At 72.1% G+C, this 16138-nt stretch overlaps 6 protein-coding genes across 9 annotated transcripts in view; 2 read left to right on the top strand and 4 right to left on the bottom strand.

The window, feature by feature from the left end:
- Nucleotides 1-26: 26 nt before the first annotated feature.
- Nucleotides 27-5004, bottom strand: SLC39A1 (solute carrier family 39 member 1). 2 transcript variants are annotated; one of them, XM_075445347.1, is made up of 5 exons: nt 4752-5004; nt 4447-4561; nt 3720-3933; nt 2349-2479; nt 27-1364 (listed from the first exon to the last, which is right to left on the bottom strand). In XM_075445347.1, exons 3-5 carry the CDS (start codon nt 3883-3885, stop codon nt 732-734), a joined length of 930 nt encoding a protein of 309 aa, XP_075301462.1. In that variant the 5' UTR covers nt 3886-3933; nt 4447-4561; nt 4752-5004; the 3' UTR covers nt 27-731. The 2 variants fall into 2 exon arrangements, with proteins under 2 accessions (XP_075301462.1, XP_075301464.1); XM_075445349.1 differs by lacking the exon at nt 4447-4561.
- On the top strand, nt 4822-7120 carry CREB3L4 (cAMP responsive element binding protein 3 like 4). The gene is made up of 10 exons (XM_075445281.1): nt 4822-4845; nt 5096-5392; nt 5508-5739; nt 5827-5894; nt 5967-6044; nt 6116-6222; nt 6315-6383; nt 6454-6529; nt 6615-6711; nt 6789-7120. The coding sequence occupies exons 1-10, from the start codon at nt 4822-4824 to the stop codon at nt 7037-7039; spliced, it is 1299 nt and encodes a 432-aa protein (XP_075301396.1). The 3' UTR covers nt 7040-7120.
- A 213-nt stretch (nt 7121-7333) lies between these two features.
- Nucleotides 7334-8904, bottom strand: JTB (jumping translocation breakpoint). Of its 2 annotated transcripts, none has more exons than XM_075445250.1 (5): nt 8464-8904; nt 8341-8381; nt 7971-8056; nt 7786-7862; nt 7334-7665 (listed from the first exon to the last, which is right to left on the bottom strand). In XM_075445250.1, exons 1-5 carry the CDS (start codon nt 8538-8540, stop codon nt 7509-7511), a joined length of 438 nt encoding a protein of 145 aa, XP_075301365.1. In that variant the 5' UTR covers nt 8541-8904; the 3' UTR covers nt 7334-7508. The 2 variants fall into 2 exon arrangements, with proteins under 2 accessions (XP_075301365.1, XP_075301364.1); XM_075445249.1 differs by having other exon boundaries at nt 7786-7865; nt 8464-8868.
- Nucleotides 8905-9121: 217 nt separating this feature from the next.
- Nucleotides 9122-11461, bottom strand: RAB13 (RAB13, member RAS oncogene family). Of its 2 annotated transcripts, none has more exons than XM_075445044.1 (8): nt 11274-11461; nt 10368-10428; nt 10219-10279; nt 10006-10083; nt 9834-9923; nt 9629-9694; nt 9443-9493; nt 9122-9357 (listed from the first exon to the last, which is right to left on the bottom strand). In XM_075445044.1, exons 1-8 carry the CDS (start codon nt 11395-11397, stop codon nt 9283-9285), a joined length of 606 nt encoding a protein of 201 aa, XP_075301159.1. In that variant the 5' UTR covers nt 11398-11461; the 3' UTR covers nt 9122-9282. The 2 variants fall into 2 exon arrangements, with proteins under 2 accessions (XP_075301159.1, XP_075301160.1); XM_075445045.1 differs by having other exon boundaries at nt 9858-9923.
- A 205-nt stretch (nt 11462-11666) lies between these two features.
- Nucleotides 11667-13415, top strand: RPS27 (ribosomal protein S27). The gene is made up of 4 exons (XM_075445186.1): nt 11667-11745; nt 11976-12084; nt 12202-12312; nt 13320-13415. Exons 1-4 carry the CDS (start codon nt 11740-11742, stop codon nt 13346-13348), a joined length of 255 nt encoding a protein of 84 aa, XP_075301301.1. The 5' UTR covers nt 11667-11739; the 3' UTR covers nt 13349-13415.
- A 1770-nt stretch (nt 13416-15185) lies between these two features.
- Nucleotides 15186-16138, bottom strand: part of TARS2 (threonyl-tRNA synthetase 2, mitochondrial) — a 10612-nt gene continuing 9659 nt past the window's right edge. Inside the window, 3 exon segments of the mRNA XM_075445280.1 lie at nt 15186-15359; nt 15449-15535; nt 15667-15799. Of these exon segments, the coding sequence (XP_075301395.1) occupies nt 15186-15359; nt 15449-15535; nt 15667-15799 (394 nt within the window).

Here is a 16138-nt window from a genome sequence, read left to right as displayed (position 1 = left end):
TTCAGGCAGAGGCAGCGCGGGCAGGTCCAGACTTTTATTTGCTTCATCCAGCTCCTCTCCCCGTGGGGGGGGCCCGGGCTGCGCAGCCCAGGGTGCCCCCCCGCGCTGTAAGGGCACTTGTAGATGGGGGGGGGGATGCACACACTCCCCCCCCCTGTGCTGGGGTCCCGCGGTGGGTGGGGGACAGCACCGTTCCCCTTGTGCAGATGGGGAAACTGAGGCACGGGGCTGAGCCTCCCTGGGGGGGGAAGGGGGGGTCTGGGGACAGCCCATGGGGCTGCGCTTTGGCACTTGAACAAGGGGGCGTGGGGGGGCATCCCCCTTCATCGGGGTCCTGCATGGGTGGGATCCCCCTTCCTTGGGGTCCCATGTTGGGGGGGATCCCCCTTCCCCAGGGCCCTGCATTGGGGGGGGATCCCCCTCCCTGGGGTCCTGTGATGGGGGGGAATCCCCCCTCCTCGGGGTCCCACACTGGGGGGGAATCCCTCTTCTCCAGAGTCCTGGGGGGTGGGGGATCCCCCTTGCCCAGGGCCATGCATTGGGGGGGGATCCCCCTTCCCCAGGGTCCCGTGTTGGGGGGGGATCCCTCCTCCCCGGGGTCCCACGTTGGGGGGGGATCCCCCTTCCCCAGGGCCCTGCATGGGGGGGATCCCCCTTCCCCAGGGCCCTGCATGGGGGGGATCCCCGTTCCCCAGGGTCTTGCTCTGGTCGGGGGGGGGGGCGGGTGCATGTCAGATCTTGATGAAGAGGATGGCGGTGACGAGGGCGAAGCCGGCGAGCAGCAGGATGACCTTGGGGACGCGCTGCTGCGGGACGCCCAGCTCCTGCGGCAGGATCTCCAGGAAGGTGACGTAGAGGAAGGTCCCCGCCGCCAGCCCCTCCAGCACCCCCCGGCACAGGCGCTGCCGCGCTCCCGCCCCGGCCTCCACCGCCGCCCCCAGCCCCACTCCCAGGGGCGACATCATGGCGAAGAGCGTCAAGCAGGCGACGACGGCGGCGGGCCGCAGCCGCCCGCGCAGCAGCTTCAGCCCCAGGCTGAAGGCCACGGCGCATTTGTGCAGCAGCAGCGCCAGGCAGACGCGCAGCACGGCCGCGCCGCCCTCCTGCAGCCCCAGCGCCAGCCCCTCCAGCACGGCGTGCAGCGCCAGCGCCAGCACCAGCACCCCGGCACGCACCGCGCCGCGCGCGCCCGACGGCGACGATGACGCCTGCGGCGGGGGGCTCTGGACGGAACCGGCGGGCAGCAGCGTCCGCGTCTCCTCGGCGAAGGCCGACGGCGCCCGCTGCGCCAGCGCGACCTGCTCCAGCACCAGCACCAGGAAGAAGCCCACGGCCAGGATGAACTCCGGCAAGGGGAACTGGAGCTGGGGGAGGGGGGAAATGGGGGGGTCAGGGCCTGCCTGCGCCCGCCCTGCCCGCGCCCGCCGGGGACGGAAGCCGGAGGCGGTGGCTGCCGGGAAGCCACGGGCAGGGAGGATCTTTCCATGAGTCACGGCGGGACACGAGGGCATCCCGGCTGGCCGGGCCCCACCGTCCCCTCCCGGCAGCTCCGCTGCCACCGGCCCGGCCAGCGGCCTCCCGCTGTCCCCTCCCCACTGTCCCCGTCCTGCTGTCCCCGCTCCTGCTGTCCCCAGCCCCACCATCCCCCTCCTCACTGCCCCATTCCCCGCTGTCCCCATCCCTGCCATCCCATCCCCACCATCCCACTCCTGCTGTCCCCAACCCCACCGTCCCCCTTCCCACTGTCCCACTCCTGCTGTCCCCTCCCCACCGTCTCCACCCCTACTGTCCCATCCCCACCAGCCCCCTCCTCACTGTCCCCTTCACCACTGTCCCCATCCCCATCATCCCACTCCTGCTGTCCCCAGCCCCACCATCCCCATCCCCACTGTCCCCTTCCTGCTGTCCCTCCCCACTGTCCCATCCCAAAGATCCCCTCCCTCTTCTCCCCTCCCTACCCTCCGGTCCCCGCTAGCCCCCTCCCCACTGTCCCATCCCCACCGTTGTGTCCCCCAGGTCCCCCTCCCCACCACCCCACCCTCTCACCCCCCTCCCTTCCATCCCACTCCTACTGCCCCATCCCCATCGTCCCATCCCCACTGTCCCCCTCCCCGCTGTCCCAGTCCCCCCATCCCCTCCCCGCTGTCCCCGTCCCCCTCCCCACCACCCAGTCCCCCTCATCCCCTCCCCCCTGTCCCAGCACAGCTGATCCCCCCCGCCCCAAGCTGCTGACCCCAACCCCCAGGACAAGGACACCGGGACAGCCCCGGGCAGATCCGCGGTGCCCCGGGCAGGGTCCCCGGGGGGGGCAGGACCCCGGGGGGGTCCGGGGGGGCCCGGGCGCTGACCGTGACGCTGAGCCCCTCCAGCGCGGCGCTGATGCTGGCCCGGTAGTCGGGCAGGAGGTCGAGCAGGCAGGTGCCCAGGAAGACGCCGCCGGCGAAGCAGCTCACCAGGCCGAGCACCGGGCTGCGGGCGTCTGCAGGGCGGGGGGCTCAGACCCCCACCCCGGCACCCACCCCGCCCTTGGGGTCAGCCCTGCCTCGGGTGACACCCCCCAGACCCCCGAGATCCCCAGACCCCCCGGAACTTTGAGACCCCTGCACCCTGCTCAGACTCTTTGGGACCCCCCAGACCCCTGCGTCCCTTCAGAGTCCCTGGGACCCCCTGGACACCCCCAGGGCCCCTGGGACCCCCCCCAAACCCTGTGGGACACCCTGGACACCCCCAGGGCCCCTGGGACCCCCCCCAAACCCTGTGGGACACCCTGGACACCCCAAGCCCCCCGGGACTCCGCAGACCCCTGACCCTCCCAGACTCCCCAGGACTCCTCGGAGCCCTGAGACATCCCCCCCCCGAATCCCTGGGACACCCCAAACCCCTCAGGATCCCCCCGATCCCAAAACCCCTCCCAGACCCCTGAGACCCTTGAAGCCCCCTGACCCCCTGGAGCCCCCCCCCCCAGACCCCTGAGACCCTCCCCGAATCCTTGGGACATCCCAAAGCCCCCAGGATCCCCCTGATCCCCAAACCCCCTGCCAGACCCGAGCACCCCGGAGCCCCCCGGCCCCCCAGAGCCTGTCGAACTCCCTCAGAGCCCTGAGACCCCCCCAAATCCCCAGGACACCCTAAAACCCTCAGGATCCCCCCGATCCCCAAACCCCCCCCAACACCTGAGACCCCCGAATCCTCAGGACACCCCAAACACCCTAAACCCCTCCTGATCCCCACAATCCCCCTGATCCTCAGCCCCCCCCCAGACCCCTGAGACCCCCTCCCCCCGAATCCCGGGACACCCCAAACCCCTCAGGATTCCCACAATCCCCTGGATCCCCAAATCCCCCCCCCCGGAGACCCTGAGACCCCCAAAGCCCGAGACCCCCCCGAGAATCCTCGCGACACCTCAAACCCCTCAGGATCCCCCGATCCCCTGGATCCCCACACCCCCCCCCCCCGGAGACCCCTGAGACCCCCAAAGCCCTGAGACCCCCCCCCAGAATCCCCAGGACACCCCACACTCCTCAGGATCCCCCCAATCCCCCCCAATCCTCAGCCCCCCCCCCCCAGACCCCTAAGACCCCCGAAGCCCTGAGACCCCCCCCCCAAGCCCAGGACACCCCAAACCCCTCAGGAACCCCCCGATCCCCAAACCCCCCGCCGGACCCGAGCCCCTGGAGCCCCCCGGTCCCCCCGGCCCCCCGCCCCCCCGGCCGCCGTACCGGGGGCCCGGCGGAAGCAGCAGAGCGGGGCCAGGCCGCAGCCCAGCGGCAGCAGCAGCAGCAGCCCCAGCGCCCCGAGCTTGGCCTCCAGGCCGGGCAGGGCCCGCCGCGCCGGGCCGGGGCTCCAGGCCAGCCCCGCCGCCCCGGGCCCGCTGCCCGCCGCCATCCCGCCGGGGCCCGGCTGCGGGGGCTCAGCGCGAACCGGGAACCGGAGCTACGGCGGGGGGGGGGGACGGGACGGGGGGGTCAGAGCGGCCGGAGCCGCCCCCCCCCGGTGACTCACCCCCCCCCCCCCCCCCCCCCTCCCCGGGACCGATTCTCCGGGGAGGGGGCAGCGATCCGGGAACGGCACAGCGGGGTGGCGGGCTGGGATCGGGATCAGGGACCGGGCTCAGGGACCGGGACCGGGCTCAGGGACCGGGCTCAGGATCAGGGACCGGGATCAAGTACCAGGACCGGGACTGGGACCGGGATAAAGATCGAGGGCCGGAACCGGGACCAGGGACCGGGATCAGGGACCGGGACCGGGATCGGGATAAGGATCGAGGGCCGGGACCGGGCACCGGGAGTGGGATCAGGGACCGGGATCAAGTACCAGGACCGGGATCGGGACCGGGATAAGGATCGAGAGCCGGGAGCGGGATCAGGGACCAGGATCAAGTACCAGGACCGGGACCGGGATAAGGATCGAGGGCCGGGAAGGGGATCAAGGACTGGGATCAAGTACCAGGACCGGGATCGGGATCGAGGGCCGGGACCGGGCACCGGGAGCAGGATCAGGGACCGGGATCAAGGACCGGGACCGGGATCAGGGACCAGGGACCGGGACAAAGTACCAGGACCTGGGTCAAAGACCGGGATAAGAATTGAGGGCTGGAACCGGGATCAGGATCAAGGACCGGGACCGGGATCAAGAACCGGGATAAGGATCGAGGGCCGGGACCGGGAGCAAGGACCGGGACCAGGGACCGGGGACCGGGATCAGGATCACGGACCGGACCCCGGCCCGGCCCGTCCCCCCCCCGCACTCACCGCTCCCTACATCGCAGCCGCGCGTCCCGTCTGTTCCAACAGGCGGAGCCGTCACCGCGCGTCGCAGCCAATGGCGGCGCGCAAAACCCGGACGGTGCCCGCTGAGTGACGCGAGCCGCAGCCAATAGGAAACGAGAAATCCCGGGCGCGCTCCTGCCGTCCCGGGAACGCGCGGCGGCGCGCACACGTGTCTGGCTCCGCCGGGGCGGGTCAGCCCGGCCACCCCCCCCCCCCCGCCCCTGGGGCCCCGTTACCGGGAAGGCACCGGCGCGGCCCCCAGTGGGGCTCGGTGCGTTACCGGGAGGGCCCGGTGCCCCGGCCCCCAGCCCCGCTCCCCCCGGTAGCCCGGCCAGGCCCCCCCCCGTCCCCCCCCCCCGCGGGGGCGGGACTTGGCGGGGCTGGCTCCGGATACCGGAGATCCTGGTGCCGTGCCCTGGGAGCGAGCGGAGCGGAGGGTCCCACCGCCCCTCGGTGGGCTCTACCGGGAGCAGCCCCCCGGACACCCCCCCCCCCCCCAACCGGCCGATGGAGCCGGGGCACCGGAGCTCCCGGACAGGCTCTGCCCGGGCAGCGCCTTCCCCGCTCCCCCCTGCTCCGGCTCGGAGCCGGCCTTCGAGGGCTGGGGGTTCCCCGAGGACGGCGTGAGTGGGTGCCGAGGGGCGAGCGTGGTGCGGGGACCCCCCCGAGGGGCACAGGGACCCCCCGGGGTCCCCAGCTCCCCTCGTCCGGCCCCTGCCAGCGTCTCTCTGGCTGCAGGGGAGCAAAGCCGAGGAGCTGCTGCGGCTGACGGTCAACCCCGATGAGGCCTGCGGCCTCGCCGGCCGCCTCGCCCCCCCCGAGGGTCCCCTCGCCCCCCCGGGGGGTCACAGCCCCCAGGCTGCCGGCCCTGAGCCCCCCCGGCTCGACGAGCCCCCCGCCGCCGCCCTCTACGAGGTGGTCTGTGACCCCAGCGCCCTGCTGCCTGCCAGCATCGTCTCCATCGTGCTGGGTCGGTGGGCTTTGGGCCCCCCCTCCAAGGGGTTCAGCCTGGGGGGCCACATCCTGCCCCAACACGGCTGCCTCTCCCCCCCCACAGACGACCGGCTGCACCCCACGCTGCTCCCTGGCTCCCGCACCATCAGCCAGCCACCCGCCCCCCCCCAGGTGAGTCCCCGCAGCCCCCCCGCGTGCTCCCACCCTCCCGCACCCCCCCCAGCCCGTCCCATCTCCCCGCAGCTTCGCCTGACGGAGGAGGAGAAGCGGCTGCTGGCGCAGGAGGGGGTGACGCTGCCTGGCACCCTGCCCCTCACCCAGGTGTGTGTGTGCAGGGGGGGTGGGTGGCAGGGAGCTGGGGGGGGGGTGGGGGTCACCCCTTTGCCTCCCAGGCCGAGGAGCGGATCCTGAAGAAGGTGAGGAGAAAGATCCGGAACAAGCAATCGGCCCAGGACAGCCGGCGGAGGAAAAAGGAGTACCTGGACGGGCTGGAGAGCAGGTGGGCAGTGGTGGCACCGCGACCTGGCGTGTCCCCTGTGTCCCTACATGTCCCCTGCGTCCCCCCACGCGTCCCTGTCTCTGCCCGGGCAGGGCAGCTGCCTGCTCGGCCCAGAACCAGGAGCTGCGGAAGAAAGTCCAGGAGCTGGAGCAGCGCAACGGGTGAGCGCGGCGCGGGCGGGAGGCGGGCGGCGCGACGGGCGCTCGCCGACCCCCTCGTCTCGTCCCCCAGGTCGCTGCTGCGGCAGCTGCGGGCGCTCGTGGCGCAGACGTCCAGCAAGGCCGCCCAGACCAGCACCTGCGTCCTGGTACGGCGCGCACCGCGGCACGCGGCGGCACGCCGGCGCTCCTCCGGCGCCGCTCGGGGACACGCGGTTCCGTCCCTCCCCGCAGATCCTGCTCCTCTCCCTGGGACTCATCCTCTCCCCCAGCTACAGCCCCTTCCGCCGGGGCCCGGGGGGCAGCCGGGACGGCGACAGGCCCACCGGAGGTAAGGGGGAGGCTGCTGGAGCGCCGGGGGGGTCCGGAGGCAGCTCCCCCCCACCCCGGCGGTCCCTGTCCCCGCAGTCATTTCCAGGAACATCCTGATGCGGGGCGAGCCGCCGGGACCGGCCGGAGAAGCGCCGTTCCCCGCGCCGGGGTGGCTGCGGGCGGAGGAGCCGGGGGCTGGAGAAGGAGAGAGAGGCGAGGCGGGGCACGGGGCTGGGAGACCCCCCCCCAACACGGAGCCGGGCACCAACTCATCCGGCCGGGCCCCCCCAGGGGATGCGGAGGCTCGGGTAGGGGCAGCGGAACGGGGACGCGGGGACGAGATGTGAGAGGCAGCGCGGAGCAGGCCTGCTTTGGGGTCCCGGGAGCTGCCCTGGGGTGGGGGCAGCAGCGGGGGGGCACCAAGCACAGCCTGGGCAGGGGGTGCTGGGTGTGCCCCCCCCTCCCCAGCAGCTCCGTGCGCCGGTGAATAAACCCATGCCTGGTTTGCACCCCAATGCGTCCGAGGCTCAGCTGCCTGGGGCGGGGATTGGGGGGACGGGGACCCCCCCGGGGGGAGCGGAGCTGGCGGCACAGCCCCACGTCGTTCCCACCCCCCCCCCGGGGACAAATGCCAGCGGTGCTGCGGTGACAACAACCAGGATTTATTACACACTGCGCTCCCCGAGGGCCCCCCGCCGCGCGGGCAGGGCACCCCTCAGCCGGCCCCGCGGGACCCCGCACCCACGGGGCAGGGCAGGGCCTGCCCCAGGCCCCTGCTCCCCCTCGCACCCGCGCTCCGGGGCAGCGGGGGCTCTGCTAAATGGACTCGATTTGCTTGCGGACCTTCTCCAGGGCCTTCCTGTCCAGCACGCGCTGGCGACACACCACCAGCACTGCGAAGACGGCGGCAACGCACATCATGGTGCCCACGAACCTCCAGAAGACGTGCGCTTCCATCACGGCCGAGCGACAGCTGTGCCCACGGCAGAGTCAGGACCCCCAGAGGGTCCCACTGCTCCCCCATCTCCCCCTGGGACCCCCCCCGGGGCTCGTGGCTGCCCCGCATCCTTCCCCCCCAGGGCGCTGCACCCACCTCTTGTACTCGTTCTTCTGGGAGCTGGCACAGTTGATCTTCTCGATGAAGCCCGTGGGGCTGCACTCCGCTACCGTCTTCTGCGAGCAGGAGGGGCCCATCAGAGGCGGGACCGGCCCCCGACCCCCCCCACCCCGGCCCTGGGGGCCACGGGGAAGCGCGGCCGCGCCGCTGCTGGTACTCACTGCCTCGAAGCTGGAGCAGCGGGCGCACTCCTGAGCCACCACGAAGTCCTCCACCTGCCAGCACGGCGTGACCGCCACCGGGCTGGCTGTGAGAGAGCGCAGCCCTGAGTGTGGGCCCGCCCGGGAACCCCGGGCCCCAGCACCTGGCCCCAGCAGCCAGCCCCCAGGCCCCGGCCCCCAGCACCCGGCCTCAGTCCCAGTCCCTCAGGCCCCAGCCTCAGCCTCCGGCCCCCAGGCCCCAGATCCTTCTGCAGGCCCCAGCTCCCGGCCCTCAGTCCCAGCTCCCGGCCCCCAGGCTGCCAGGCCCCCAGGCTGCCAGGCCCCCAGGCCCAGGTCCTTCCCAGGCCCCCAGGCCCCGGCCTCCACTCACCCGAGCGCCTCTCATCGCTCGCCGCCATCGCAGCCGCCAGCCTGTCGAGAGAGCAGAGACGCCGTCAGGGCCGCGCTCCGCGCCGGGAACGGGCCGCGCTTCGCCCCCGGGCCGCCTGCTCACCGCAGGCCGCAGAGCAGGGCACCCAGCATGGCGCAGAGCGCGCAGCGGCGCGGCCCAGCGGGGCCCCGTGGCCCCATCGGTGCGGCGGAACTACCGGGCCGGGCCCCGCTCCTCTGCCGGCGCCGCCATCTTGAAGCGCGGGGGCCGCTGGGAGAAGCGGGGGACGACGGGAAGGGCCGGAGCGGCGAGGGGCGGTGCCCGGGCAAGCGGCGGGGCGGAGCTTGGGGCGGGGCTTGAGGGGACGGGGCGTGACTTCAGCGAGGGGGCGAGGTTCTGAGCGAAGGGGCGTGGTTGTGAGGGAAGGGGTGCGGCTTTGAGCGAAGGGGAGATGATTTCAGCGAAGGGGCGTGGTTTCTGAGCGAAGGGGCGTGGTTTATGATAAGGGGTGTGGCTTTGAGCGAAGGGGTGTGGGATTGAGGAAAGGGCGTGGTTTCTGAGGGGAATGGGCGTGGTTTCTGAGCGAAGGGGCGTGGCTTTGAGTGAATGAAAGGTTTCTGAGTGAAGGGGCGTGGTTTCTAAGTGAAGGGGCGTGGCCTCGCCGCCCCGGCCCTGGCCCCTCGCCCTCCCGCCCCCGGTTCCCCCAACCGGGCCCGTCCCCCGTCCTCCCTCCCCCCCCCCCCCCCCCCCCCCCCCCCCGACAGAGACACCGGAGCCGGGGCAAGGCACAAGCTGGGCTTTATGGCACGAGGTGTGGGCGGGGGGGGGTCAGCCCCGCTCCCCCCCGGCCCGTGTCCCCCCCCCCGAAAGGCACCCGCGCTGCCCCGGGGCAGGCGGGGGGAGCGGCGGCGGCGGCGGCAGGGGGGGGGGTGTCCGGGGGCCCTAGGCCAGGGAGCATCTCCCGGCGGCCTTCCTCGGGGGGCTGGGCTCCAGGAGGGGCCTGCTGCTGCTGGGGGCCTGCAAGAGGGAGGGGAGGGGTCGGAGGGGGGGGACGGAGCAGGGGGGGCTCCCACACCCGGGCCCCCCCCCCGGCCCCACTCACCGCTTTCCGGGCGGATTTCTGCAGGATGTCCCGCGCCAGCGTGCTGAAGGCCTGCGGGGAGGGCGACGGGCAGCCAGGGCAGCACCCAGGACCCCCCCCCGGGCATGGGGACCCCCCTCCTCGTGCCACTCCCGTTGGGGGGAGCACTGCCCCCCCCCCCCCCATGCGGCTGGGGCCCCCTCTCACCTCCTCCACGTTCACGCTGGACTTGGCGCTGGTCTCGAAGAAGCGGATCCCGTGCTCCTTCGCCAGCTGCGGGACAAGGGGACCCCCCCTTTGACCCGGGGGCCGGAAAGGGGGGGCCCCCCCAGCCCCACAGTGCCCTCCCCAGCCCCACGGTGCCCCTCCCAGCCCCACAGTGCCCCCCCCCAGCCCCACAGTGCCCCCCTACCTTCTCGGCCTCGTCCCGCTGCACCTTGCGCTTGCCCTCCATGTCGCACTTGTTGCCGATGAGGAGACGCTCGACCCCGGCAGAGGCGTTCTGCGGGAGGGAGAGGACGGGCAGGACCCCCCCGACCCCTCCCCGAGCCCCCTCGGCCCCCCCCGGCTCCCCCCCCTCCCACCTCCTTGATGCTTTTCATCCAGTTTTGGATATTCTCGAAGGATTTCTCATCGGTGATGTCGTACACCAAGATGATGCCCTGTCAGGACGGCGCGGTCAGTGGGGCCGGGACCCTCGGCCCGGGCTTGCAGGGGGTTCTTCATCCCCAGGCGGGCGTGGGGCCCCCCCAGAGCTGCCCCAGCTCTTTTGGGGGCCGCTTGCCCCCCCTCCGTACCACGGCTCCGCGGTAATAGGCCGTTGTGATGGTTTTGAAGCGCTCCTGTCCCGCCGTGTCCCTGGGGAGAGGAAGAGGAGGGGGGTGAGCGCGGCTCAGTTGGACGCGGGGGGGTCCCCATTTCCACGCACGGACCCCCCCCCACTCACCAGACCTGCAGCTTGATCTTCTTCCCATCAATGTCCACCGTCCGGATTTTGAAGTCGATCCCTGGGATGGGAGGAGGGAGACGGGGCTGGCGATGCTGGGGCGGCGGCGGCACCGGGAGGGGATGCTGGGAACAGCCCTACTCCCAGTCCCCGTCCCCACTTCCCCAGTAACCATCTGGCATCCCGGGAAGGGGTTGGGGGGGTCAAAGTCCAGTCCCGGCACTGGTAGGAGCCGGTCACCGGCATCCGGCGGCGTTCTGGCAGGATGGCATCACCCCGCACGCTGCCCGCAGCGCTGCCCGACCCCCCGCGAAGTCAACCGGCCCCAAAAGCTGCTCCCCTCCCCCCTCAACTCCCACACCCTGGCACCCCCTCCCTGCCCGGCTCCGTAGACACGCAGCCCCCCGGTCCAGCGGCCGAGGCAGAGGAGGGGGAGGAAGGGCAGTCCCCCAGGGCAGGGGGATGCTGGCGGGGGGATGCTGCGGGGGGATGATGGTGGGGGGATGCTGGCGGGGGGCTGCTGGTGTGGCACACGGACGCCAGCCCAGCTGGCAGCCGGGACGTCCTTGCCAGAGTTTACGGCGCGGGCCGTGCCGGGGCGGCTGCTCCAGGCTCAGGGAGCAGCTCCAGCAGCCTGGCGGGGACCCGGACAGGGCAGTGGGTGCGGGGGTCCCGGCTCAGGGCAGGACGGGTGTCGAGCCACGGCCGTGCCACGCCGGCTGCCGCCGTGCTGGAGCCGCTGGCGACGCCTCAGCCGCCTCCACGTCCTGCAGCGTCCTCCGGCCCCGTCCCGTCCTGGCCAGCCGCCATGGCCCTCGCCTCGAGGGGTCCCGGCGGGGTCCTGGGCTGCGGGGCTGGGGGTCCCTGGGGTTGGGGGCTCCCCGGGGGGGGCAGGGGGTCACGCACCGATGGTGGAGATGTAGGTGCTGGTGAAGTTGTCCTCGGCGAAGCGGATGATGAGGCAGGTCTTGCCCACGCCGCTGTCGCCGATCAGCAGCAGCTTGAAGAGGTGATCGTAGGCCTTGGCCATGGCCCCCGCCCGCCGCCGGGCCGCTCTGCCCCGCCACCGGGACCCGGCGCGGCCCCGGCCCGCCCCGAGCCCGGCCCCGCCGACATGATGTCACCGGGACCCGTGACATCACCGCCGACGCAATGATTCCCGCCGACTCCCCCCCCTCCCCCGCCACCGGCGCCCCTCCCAAGATGGCCGCCACAGAGACCTCCCCAAGATGGCCGCCCCAGCCCTCCCCAAGATGGCGCCTCCCAGCGGCCCGCGCCTCACTTCCGCCCTTGCGGGGCGCCCCCGCGGCGGATATAGCGCGGCCCACTTCCGGTCCAGCCCCTTTCCGGTCGGCGCTGCCTCCACGCCGCCATGCCCGTGAGTGCGGTCCCGGCCCCCCCCACCCCGGGAGCGGGCTCGGCGGGGCCCGGCGGCCGCGGCCCTGGGGAGGGGAGAGGGGAGGGGGGGAGCGAGCAGCGCGGCGGGGAGGGAGGGAGGCGGGCGGGCCCGGTTCATGGGGGCGGGGGGGGGCAGAGCCCGCCGCCATCTCCCCGGCCGGGGCCGCAAGATGGCGGCGGGCGGTGAGCGCAGCTGTCCCGTCCCCGCAGCTGGCCAAGGACCTGCTGCACCCCTCCCCCGAGGAGGAGAAGAGGAAGCACAAGAAGAAGCGGCTGGTGCAGAGCCCCAACTCCTACTTCATGGACGTCAAGTGCCCGGGTAGGGCGGCGGGGGGGGCAGGGGGCGGGGCGGGGGGGGGAGGGGTCCGGGGCCGGTCTCTGCCCCTCCCCCACCCCCTCCCCGCCCCCCCCCTCAGCGCTCTCCCGTTCCCCGCAGGTTGCTACAAGATCACGACGGTGTTCAGCCACGCGCAGACGGTCGTGCTGTGCGTGGGCTGCTCCACCGTGCTCTGCCAGCCCACGGGGGGCAAGGCCCGGCTGACAGAAGGTGAGGGGGGATGGGCGCCGGGGGGTTTGGGGGGGATGGGGAGGGAGTGTCCGGGCTGGGGGCTGGGCAGGCCGCGGGGCTCCGGGAGCGGGGCGGGGGGCGCGGCCCTCGTGAGGGGAAACCCGCGGGGTCGGGGCTGGGGAGGCAGGGAAAGCCCAGTCCTGGCGCAAAACCCACCGGTTTGGGGCTGGGGAGGCAAAAAAAGCCCAATCTTGAGGTAAAACCCGATGGTTTGGGGTTGATGAGACAGAAAAAGCCCAATCCTGAGGCAAAACCACTGGTTTTGAGCTGGTGAGACAGAAGCAGCTTAGTCTTGAGGCAAAACCTGCTGGATTTGGGCTGGTGAGACGGAAAAAGCCCAATCTTGACAAAAAAATCCACTGGTTTTGGGCTGGTGAGGCAGAAAAAGCCCAAGTCCTGAGGCAAAACCCACAGATTTTGAGCTGGTGAGACAGAAGCCGCTTAGTCTTGAGGCAAAACCTGCTGATTTGGGTTTGTGAGACAGAAAAAGCCCAGTCTTGACACAAAACCCACTGGTTTTGGGGTTGATGAGACGGAAAAAGTCTAATCTTGAGGCAAAACCCGCCAGTTTTGGGCTGGTGAGGCAGAAACAGCCCAATCTTGACACAAAACGCGCTGATTTGGGGCTAATGAGACAGAGAAGCCCGATCCTGAGGCAAAACTTGCTGAATTTGAGTTGGTGGGGCAGAAAAAGCCCAATCTTGGGCCAAAACCCGCCAGTTTTGGGCTGGTAAGACAGAGAAAGCCCAATCTTGAGGCAAAACCTGCCAGTTTTGGGCTGGGGAGGCAGAGAAGCCCAATCTTAGGGCAGAACCCACTGGTTTTGGGTTGGTGAGACGGAAAAAGCCCAATCTTGAGGCAAAACCCGCTGGATTGGGGTTGTTGAGGCAGCAAAAGCCCAACCTTGGGGCGAAACGGGCGGGTTTTGGGCCGGCGAGGCCGAGCGCCCGGCGCGGCGGCGCTGACCCCCGTCTCTCTCTCCGCAGGCTGCTCCTTCCGGCGGAAGCAGCACTGAGCGCGCGGTGCGGGCGATGGCCGGGCGCCGCGGGGTAAATTTTGGATAAATCCCTACGGATGGGTTCGCTTTCCCTGCTCTGATTCCGGGCCGGGTTGGCGGGGGTCCGGATCCCTCGCCGCGTGTCGGGGTTCGCTCCCGTTACGGTCCCGCGTTGGCGGGAGGCGGGGACGCGCGGCGAGGCTGCTGGGGACGCGGCGTGCGAGCGGCCTTCGCCCCATGACGCAGGTTTCCCTCCTGCCGCTTCGCCCCGGCCAGGGCTCGGGGGGACGACGGCTCCGCGGCAGCGATTGGCGTCGCGTCCCGACTCCCCAGACGTGGGTCTGACGCCGTCGCGGCGGGGCTTGGGTGGGGGGGGGACCCTCCGGAGCCCACCCGGCCGTCTCGGGGTAGCGCAGACCCCCGGCCTGGCGTCTCTCTGGGGTCGGGGCGCCGAAATCCCACGGGAGCGGCGACGAAACGTGGGCGTTGAAGCCGGGGAGCTGCCGGGGCTGGGGGGGGGGCAGCTCCCAGTACGGACTGGGGAGCACTGGGACGGGTGCGAGGGGGGTTTGGGGGGCTGTGGCCTGGCACTGTGTCCTGGCACCCTGGGCAGGGGGCAAGGGGGGATTCTGAGACCCCCCCCGGGAGCCCTCAGCCCAGAGCTGGAGCTGCGGGAGGGGAAACTGAGGCACGGAGGGGTGGGGGGGAGGCAGAAAGAGTGCAAAACGGGGGGGGAGGGCAAAATAGGGGTTAAAATGGGGGTGCCAAACGGGCATGCAGAAGGGGGGGCAAGAAGAGAGGGGGGGTAAAAGCGGGGTTGCAAAAGAGGGGTGCAGCCATGAGACCAGGGCAGCTCCCCCACTCTGCTTCCCCACTTGCGATCGCAGGGGACACCGTAGGGGGGGGCATGGGGACACCATGGGATGTAGGGACATGGGGGGGGGCCGTGGGGACACCATGGGGGGGTCATGCAGACACCAAAGGGGTGTAGGGACATGGGGGGATATGGGGACACCCCGGGGGGGGTATGGGGACACCCTGGGGGGGGGTGTAGGGACATGGGGGGGCATGGGAACACCCCGGGGGGGGTCACACAGACACCGTGGAGATATAGGGACATGGGGGGATACACGGACACCCCGCGGGGGGGTGTAGGGACACCATGGGGGTGTAGGAACATGGGGACATCGCGGGGGGGTCACACAGACACTGGGGGGATGTAGGGACATGGGGGGCATGGGGACACCCCGGGGGGGGTCACACACTACACAGACATTGTGGGGGATGTAGGGACATGGGGACATCCCGGGGGGGGGGGTCACACAGACACTGGGGGAGATGTGGGGCAGGGGGTCACCCCGATGCCCTGGGTGGGTGGCAGCGAGGGGCAGGCGGGGGACAGTGACGCTGTGGGGTCACGGGGTGCTGCCCTGCGGGGGGGGGGGTGGGGGTGGGGGTGGTGTCAGCGGTGGGCGGGGCCGGCGCACCCCGCAATGCAAACACCGCAGGGCGTGCCCGGGCCCTGCCACCGCAAACACCCCGCGGCACGGCCCGCCCCGCTGCGGGGGGGGGGCACAGGGACAGAGGGGACCCCCCCACACACTGCGGGGACACAGGGCATGGCCCCCCCCCCCCCAGCACCATAGGGAGACCGAGGCACGAGAGACCCCCCCCCCCCAGGGGGAAACTGAGACAGGGGACCCCCCCGGGGGAAACTGAGGCATGAGAGACCCCCCCTACTATGGGGAAACTGAGGCACGGCGGGGGGTCTCACTGTGGGGACCCCTGGGGGGGACACGGAAGCACTGGGAGGTGACGCCACAGCCCCTTTATTGTCCCCCCGGGCAGGGGGGGGTCAGTCGTCGTGGCCGGGGGGCGGGGGGGGCACGGCGGCCCCCAGCGTCACCCGCTCCAGGTAGGCGCTGTCGAAGCAGCGGCGCCGCTGGGGGCCCCCCCGCGAGCAGCAGCCGTGGGGGTCTCGCCAGGCGTCCCGGGGGGCGGCGCAGAGGGCGGCGATGGCCTGCGAGAGCTGCGGGACACCGGGGGGGGGGGTCAGAGGGATCGGGGGGGAGGGGGGAGGGTGTCCTCCCACCCCCGGGACCCCCCAGCCCCACTCACCTGCTCCTGGCGCAGGCGCTCTGCTCCTCGGGGGGCACCGAGCAGCACCCGGCCGTCAGGGCCCCCAGCAGCTCCGGCACCGGGCGCCTGCGGGACACGGAGCGGGGGGTCACCGCGGGGGGGCCCCACGCCTGGGTGCCCTCCCGGATGGGGGGGGCTCTGGGCCATGGGGGGGGTCCCAGACGCCTCGGTCCCCTCTCTGATGGGGGGTCCCAGACGCCTGGGTCCCCTCCTTCATGGGGTTTCTGGGCCATGGGGGCGGGGTCTGGGCCACAGGGGGGTCCCTGATGCCTGGGGTCCTTGGGGGGGGGTGTTGGGTGCTGGGGAGGTGTTGTTGGGTTCTGGGGGGTACTGGGGGTGGTGGAGGGGTGGGGGGTGCTGGGCAGGGGGGTGTTGGGTGGTGGATTGAGTGTTGGGTTCTGGGTGGGGGGTGCTGGTCCCTGGGGGGGGGTGTTGGGCTCTGGGGGGGGTTGGGGGTGGGGGGGGGGGTTGGGTACTGGGTGGGGGGTGTCGGGTGCTGGGGGGGGTTGTTGGGCTCTGGGGGGATGTTGGGTGCTGGGTGAGGGGTTGTGGGTGGTGGGGGGGTTGGGCTCTGGGGGGTGTTGGGGGTGGTGGAGGGGTGGGCGGTGCTGGGTGGGGGGTGTTGGGCACTGGGGGGGGGCGTTGGGTACTGGGTGGGGGGTGTTGGGA

This window comes from Opisthocomus hoazin, chromosome 30, assembly GCF_030867145.1.
Source record: "Opisthocomus hoazin isolate bOpiHoa1 chromosome 30, bOpiHoa1.hap1, whole genome shotgun sequence".
Lineage (NCBI taxonomy): Eukaryota > Metazoa > Chordata > Aves > Opisthocomiformes > Opisthocomidae > Opisthocomus > Opisthocomus hoazin.
This window is presented reverse-complemented; position numbering and strand designations above follow the sequence as displayed.